This window comes from Leptidea sinapis, chromosome 11, assembly GCF_905404315.1.
Source record: "Leptidea sinapis chromosome 11, ilLepSina1.1, whole genome shotgun sequence".
Lineage (NCBI taxonomy): Eukaryota > Metazoa > Arthropoda > Insecta > Lepidoptera > Pieridae > Leptidea > Leptidea sinapis.
This window is the reverse complement of record NC_066275.1, coordinates 5,928,409-5,936,377: the sequence shown is the minus strand read 5'-3', so window position 1 is coordinate 5,936,377 and position 7,969 is coordinate 5,928,409. Positions and strand designations below refer to the sequence as shown.

Here is a 7,969-nt window from a genome sequence, read left to right as displayed (position 1 = left end):
AAGACCAAGAGGAAGGAGCCCCATGCGATGGACCGATCAGATTCACACTGCCCTTGAAACCACTGTCCACGACGCTTTACACTCTGCTTCAGACAGGGGCAGATGGCGGCAAATAATACGCAACAAAGTACTCTGTCGAGATGATCACGACCCTCACCACTGAGGAAACCGACGCGAGGAGGAGGAGGTATGCTTTGTATGACGAAAAGGAATTAATGAATATTTGTTTTCTATCGATTCCTAGTCCCTATTTTATATAGAGAGTTAGAGTCTGGCTTATGAAAGCTGTCTCTGAAAACAGTGAAAATTTCAACTACTGGGACCTACTTCTGGGAACACTAATTATATACTGAATAAAACAAAGTTGATACTGTTAATTTTGGGGAAACCCAAAAATTCAGCAATATTTTTTGCAATTTTCAAAAGTTGGGAAAGCTAAAACGAAATTTTCTTTTTTCTAAAAAACAAAAGCTTTCAGAATTTGTTCAACAATAAACAATATTATAAAGTAAATAAAATATGGATCAATGCCAACTTATAGAAAAAACACACGTTAATTTTATGCCACTGTGTTGGTGGATATGTATTCTAAGCATCACGCGAAAGCAGTACGGGTACTTTTGAGAGTGCTCGATTGTGCGAAGCGTTGCTTTAATTGGAACATTCAACGTTGAGCATTATGCCACATTATGTACTCTAGTGCTGTAATTGGAAAACATCATAGAGGTCTTACTCATAGATTAAGAATAGTGACTTTTTGATACTATGACTACTAAGTAGTTATTAGAGTTATTACGTTGTCATGAGAATAAAAAGTTGTAATTAATTTATAAAATTGTTTTTCTATATTTAATAATGGTGAATGCACTGATTTACTCATAGTCTATGTCATATAACAGAAAACGACCCATATCTGCCCCTATAAAGACGTCAGTTCATGATGACCTCTCTACCAAGAGTTGACCAAGAGTGTCATGAAGAAAAAGAAGAATTGTAAGTGTTTGTTATTTTGAAGTTTTGGAATCATAAAAATAGGATGAATTATTAATTGGAGTTGTTATTTACAGTTACAGTTATTATTACATCTAAAATCAAAATAATAAAAAAATTAAAAAGTGCCAGCTACATAATTATCTATTATATGCTAAGCCGTGTTAATAATTCAATAAGGGTCACTTTATTCATTTTCAAAGTTTATTGTAAAATAATAATTATGACTAACTATAATAAGCCAGAGCCATTTTAATAAAATTTATTGAAAGAAGTGTTATTTTGCAGAAATCCATAATCATCCAATTTTTTTTGAGTTATCTTGAGTGTAAATTCCGGACGATTCGGAGGTCTCTCAACAGTGTGAATGTAGTGTAAAGGTATAAATTGATAGGATAGGAAGGTGATGACTGGTCAACGAATGCCTATATTTAATTCTATCAAATATACATGGGAGTGAATGAATATGCTTCATCTTTTCTACAGTCAAGCAGTAATATACCAGCATTATATTTTTGGTTTTGAAGGGATACTAAGCATCATATTTCTCAACGAAGAAAAATGCAACGCCGCCCAGAGTTTGGGGATTTTAAAGAATCCTGCAACACTACCCATAACAATATATAGCAGAGCGTTGCCCGTATTATCGGATGAATTAATTGCTCGTTCGTCACTTTTTCTCATAATTAAAAGTAAAATAAAATGTTACGCGTATTTATTTGTATAATTTTTCTTCTTTTATTTGCATTCTTAATATTAATAAATATATATTTTTGCGTATAGTACATACATATAGTTTAACTAATTATATTTTATATGTGGGAGGCGCCTTTGCATTTGCTGGCTAGATTATGGTACCACAACGGTGCGTGTTATTATTGTGTATCGGTCTGAAGGGCGCCGTAGTTTGTGAAATTACTGGGCAAATGAGACTTGAGTAGTGGCGTTCAGAATGTTTGGGTTTTATCAATAATCCTGAGTGGCACTGTATTGTAATAGGAAATAAATTTCCCATTGGAGATAACAAACGTTTTTTTAAAGCGAAGGAAATCTAAAAACAAATACCATAATAAAAAATGTGAAGCATTTAATTAGGTATTACATCAAAAACATACTTGGCATTCGAAACCGCTATAACTTAATAATCATCTAATGATTAATAAGAAATACTGTGTTGTGCCTCAGTGCTTTTTATTCGAATTTAAAAACACCAGTAAGGTGCTTTTAACGTGCTGATTCGAAATGGAATAAGAAGCAAGTTAATGCAATAGGGCCTCAAACTGTTGGATACTGTTGTTAAGATCATTTCGATGTACCAGAGTAAATATCTAACTTATACATATATATACTTTTGTAATATAATTTCATAAGGTATTATTGCTTATCTTCCTCTGACAAAAATAGCATAACTATTTTAAAGGGACAATTTCTTTTTTTTTACTTCCTTTGTTTTATAGGTGAAAATACACATTATTTTTATAGAAGACAGAACAAACGAGCGCACGTCATAATACATATCTAATTATTAGGAAAAATTATAATCTGGGGTCATTCGCGAAGCTGGACTGGCATCCCTGTACTCAGGGATTTTCCGCAAAATGCAAATTAGGCCCATCGACCCTATTACCATTGCCAGAATTAGAAGAAAATTATCACACAATCTCAATTTGACTGCTTAAAGCTGACACTCGTCATCATCGATATTTGACATCTGTCAAGTGTCATTTGTTCCTCAATCTTCATCTTGTTCAGTAATCACTAATCAGTTCGGTGTTGTTTTTCGTTGCGTAGCGGTTGTTGGGGAAACGAAGGGTTGTTTGTCTTATTTACTTGTAATTTATAGTGATAGTTACTGAAACTAATAGTCCACTCGTTTGTATTTCACTTATAATTATTGATACTTAATGCAATGTTTGGTGAAAGTAATTCAATTAACTTAGAAGTGCAGTTGTAACAAAAATATAATTTGTGAATTTGTTTTGTGTTAACGTTGCAATGTAAAGTGCACATTAGTGTTTTAAAAATGGGATATACATCAACCGCCGGCAGGGCGGCGCATGAAGCGTTGTTGGCTCGTCATGATGCAGAGCTACGTCTTATGGAAACCATGAAACGTAGTTTGTTAGCTAAGATGAAAAGTGACCGGGAGTATGCACTCGCCCTCTCTGCAGTTGCCGCGCAAGGACAAAAGATGGATAAATGTGAAGAATTGAATGGTAAACTTTTTACAACTCTAACAAAATTAATGCAATAAAACTTCTCTCACTTAGGTATTTGATTTTATGATAAAATTAAGTATGTTACTGTTAGGATTTTTGTTAACACACATCACCATTGCTATATAATTACTTATGATGGCCTTATTCATAATAAAACAAAGAGTAGTCAAATGATTGTCGGTTTATTTTAGTTACATATTAGGTAATAACATCTACAGTGTGATAACCAGTTTTTTAATTAAACAAAGATACCAACTGCTAGAATATACTTGCATTATTTTAAATCTTAAAAACAAATATCTTCTACTTGCTATAGTAGACATACTTGACAATTTGTTATGTTTTTAAAGTGATAACCCTCACTTCTAGAATTAATACATGAATAAAATCTGAAAAACAAAATTTTATTAATGATGTGGGATTCAAACCCATGACCTCTGGTATTCCATGCCAGTGCTCTAACCAACTGAGCTAACCGTTCAAGTGACATATCGTCATAAAATATTGTATGCTTTGTTCAACTCTCAGGTTGTGGCTTCATCTACAGGATCCACTTTACAGTTGCTAACCTTCTCAACCCCAATATTTGCATATTAGGAAATTGACTTGAGATGTTGCCCCTTGTAAATCTAAACAATTTGTTATGTTTTTAAAGTGATAACGACCACGACCTTTGGTGTTCCATGCCAGTGCTCTAACCAACTGAGCTAACTGTTCAAGTTACATAACATCATAAAATCTTGTATGCTTTGTTCAACTCAACAAATATATTACAAATATATTCCCACACACACCTAATAGGCGCACAGTCGTCGAGTTGCGGAAATTGGCCCGATTGTACCATACCATGTCTTAATGCCTATTGGTCGCCACTCATAACATACCACTGAAAGCACAAGCAGAGCTGAATTGTGTGTGATAACATATATATGATGTTGTGTCTTTTTAAAGCATGACTAGTCACTTTAATAGTAACTAAGGGATATTTTTTTATGGGAAAGTAGGACAAATGAATGAAAACAGCAGTTGATAATTGATTCTGCAAAGTGGCTGTACGAGCAAGAACTTTTCTTGCAAAACAGGCGGCTGTGGAACGCCAGACGTCAACATGATGCGGGTGGTATTTTGCGTTTTGCCGTAATGTGCGGCGGTGGAAGTCGGCCGCTGGAATGAACCAGAACATTTTTGCCCTGTACTTTGACCATCCCGCGGTGGCAGAGCTCTATGCCTGAAGTAAAGTTCAGACTGAAAACCGTTAGGCGAGCTCTGTTTTCGTTGGACGTCGTGAAGCCGAGCGGGCCGGATGGCATTTCTCCAATCGTGCTTAGAACGTGTGCCCCTGAGTTGACGCCGGTGCTAACGCGTTTATTCCGGCACTCTTATTCTAAAGGCGTAGTCCCTGACTCATGGAAGTCTGCCCTTGTCCATCCGATCCAAAAAAAAGGAGACAGTTCGGATCCGGCAAACTACAGGCCTATTGCTATTACCTCCCTGCTCTCCAAAATCATGGAGAGCATAATTAGCCGTCAGCTCTTGGTATACCTAGAGGGTCACCAGTTGATCAACGACCGACAATACGGGTTTCGCCATGGTCGGTCGGCAGGTGATCTTCTGGTATACCTGACACATATATGGGCTGCGGCTATTGAAAGCAAGGGGGAAGGCCTGGCAGTTAGCCTGGATATAGCGAAGGCCTTTGATCGTGTATGGCACAAGGCGCTCCTCTCCAAACTTCCATCATTTGGGCTTCCCGAGAGCTTGTGCAAGTGGACCTCCAGCTTCCTCACTGGGCGTAGCATACAGGTCGTTGTCGACGGATATTGCTCGAACCCGAAGCCCGTGAATTCTGGAGTGCCCCAAGGCTGTGTGCTGTCTCCCACGCTGTTTCTTCTGCAAATCAATGATATGTTGGACACCTCCAACATTCATTGCTATGTAGACGACAGCACTGGTGATGCCATATACACGGGCCATGCAGGTCTCTCTCGGGAAATCGTCGACCAGTGCCGGGAGAAACTTGTGTCTTCTATCGAGTCCTCTCTTGAGAAGGTCGCAGAATGGGGTAAGTTGAACCTTGTCCAATTTAACCCCCAGAAGACTGAAGTTTGCGCGTTTACCACTAAAAAAACCCCATTTGTCGTATCACCGCTCTTCGACAACACTTCCCTCAAAGCCTCGCCTAGTATCGGAATACTGGTTTTCGAAATCACGAGCGATTGCCAATTTCGTGGTCATCTGGAAGGCAAAGCCAAATTGGCTTCAAAGAAACTGGGCGTTATTAATAGAGCACGGCAATACTTCAAGCCGGCCCACATACTAGCGCTCTACAAAGCGCAGGTCCGGCCACACATGGAGTATTGCTGTCATCTCTGGTCTGGCGCACCCCAGTATCAGCTCGAACCATTTGACCGCGTGCAACGCAGAGCAGCTCGAATTGTCGGGGACCCAGTGCTTTGTGAACGGCTGGATCACTTGGCGTTGCGTAAAAACGTCGCTTCATTGTGTGTCTTCTACCGCATTTATCACGGGGAGTGTTCCGAAGAGCTGTTTAACCTGATTCCTGCCACCGAATTCCACCTTCGCACGACACGCCACAAGTTAGGATATCATCCTCACCATCTGGATGTGTGGCGGTCCTCCACAGTGCGGTTTTCAAGGAGCTTTCTTCCACGTACTACAAAGCTGTGGAATGAGCTTCCTTGTGCGGTGTTTCAGGGACGATACGACATGGGTACCTTCAAAAAAAGCACGTACACCTTCCTTAAAGGCCGGCAACGCTCCTGTGATTCCTCGGGTGTTGCAAGAGATTGTGGGCGGCGGTGATCACTTAACAACAGGTGACCCGTACGCTCGTTTGTCCTCCTATTCCATAAAAAAAAGAACAGCTCCTCTGACAACTCGTCTTGATAAATGCGGTAGAAGATGCAGAGACTACCCACATCTCTACACAACGCCAAAGAATTAAGACGATTGGAGATGACTTGATCGTCGATGATTCGAGACATTCTTCGTTGTATGTTGGCAAATGGAAGAAGCTGGTACTGGGGAGCTCCCGCCCAACGGTGAGAACAGTACTCCATGTGAGGCTGAATTTGCGCCTTACATAGTTGCAGGCGGTGGCTTATAGTGAAGTACTGTCTCGCCTTACTGACGACATTTAGCTTTTTAAAGGCTAGTTTGGCTTTCTTTTCCAAGTGACCACAGAACTGACGTTCAGTTCTCAATGCTCGATCAAATATGCCGATACAGGCTGTGGCAGTTACAAGAGTGATCTCAGATCTAGGGAATATGACAAAAGGAGACTTTTTAGCGGTAAACGCACAAACTTGTGTCTTCTTCGGGTTGAATTGGACTAAATGTGGTCGGCTCCGTTCCGAGACTTTGCAAAGCATGGTCTCGATTTCAGATACAAGTTTGTTCCCGATCCATGCTGTCCCGGTATATGTTGGCATAGCCAGTTTAGGAAGCATACCCTGTGCTGTCGTCTGCATAGCAATGAATACTGCTGATTTGCATCATATCATTGATAAGCAGAAGAAACAGTGTAGGCGATAGCACGCAGCCTTGCGGGATACCAGTGTTTATGGGTTTTAAGTCGGAGCATGCACCGCTGATAACAACCTTGATGCTCCGATCGGCCAAAAAGCTAATGAACCTTTTGCACCACCTCTTGGGAAGCCCGTAGGATGGCAGTTTCGCTATAAGCGCTATATGCCACACCCGATCGAAGGCCCAATATGTCCAAACTCACCGCCAACGCCTCTCCCTTCGACTGAACCGCTTGCGCCCATTCATGGGTGAGTTATGCTAGAGATCACCAGCTGAGCGACCCTGACGGAAATCGTACTGTCAGTCGCTGATCAGTTTGTGTTCCTCTAGGTATCTCAAGAGCTGTCGGTCGATAATCGACTCCATTACTTTGGAGTAAATGGATGTAATGGCAATGGGTCGGTAGTTGGACGTATTCGATTCTTTCTTAGGGAATGGGTGTATTAAAGCCGCCTTCCATAATTTCGGGACTACTACTACTCGGGATGGAGTAGGAGAGCCGGAAAAGACGGGTAAGGACCGGCGACAATTCCGGAGCATCTGTCTGCAACACTATGGGGTAATACCAGTGGGCTCGCTCCATTAATGAATGTGCAAGGTGAAACGGCGCCATGTTGGAAATTTACCTCCGGCATATATGACTTGCACATTGGTCATGGTCACATCCAGAGTCGAGTTCCTTGGACAGCCGTGGCGAGCGACCAGAACGCACGAGTGCCCGTGGGAAGGCGTGCAAGCCTCTCGCCTATTCTGCCAATTTGCTTCGACTTCGCGTCAGCAATAACTCATTTGAAGCACGTTGGCCTCCGGATACCCCACTCACCGGACGAAACACAGTTGTGTCGTCGTAGTCGTGAGGACCCAACATGGCACTACCACTCCTGTTGTTTGGATTGTATACTTTTACTTAACTACTAAATATATCAATAGTTTTGTCATTACAAGTAGTATATTCTGTTGTAATTCATGCAGGTTCGGTGATCGCGTCTGCTTGGCGTACAATGACTGAAGAATGGGAGGCCACAAGCCGTCTTATGAAGGCTAATGCCGAAGCACTGGATTCACGCGCACTTGACCGCCTCAACACCCTTATGACAGAGAGGCGGAAGGCTCGGAAGGTGTATCAGGAAGACCATACTAAAATATCATCCCAGTTCACACAGGTATGTTTCAAAATTAAAATTGATAGGTTAATATTTTCAATAGGTAAC

General features: G+C 40.9%; 1 protein-coding gene across 2 annotated transcripts in view; it reads left to right on the top strand.

The window, feature by feature from the left end:
• The first annotated feature begins 2,739 nt into the window (after window positions 1–2,739).
• The window catches only part of LOC126966699 (tyrosine-protein kinase Fer), a 90,676-nt gene continuing 85,446 nt past the window's right edge, over window positions 2,740–7,969 (top strand). For both annotated transcript variants that reach the window (XM_050810901.1, XM_050810899.1), the window contains exons 1-2: window positions 2,740–3,206; window positions 7,731–7,921. In XM_050810901.1, coding sequence (XP_050666858.1) covers window positions 3,014–3,206; window positions 7,731–7,921 — 384 coding nt within the window. In that variant the 5' untranslated portion in view covers window positions 2,740–3,013. The remainder of the gene's footprint in view (window positions 3,207–7,730; window positions 7,922–7,969) is intronic.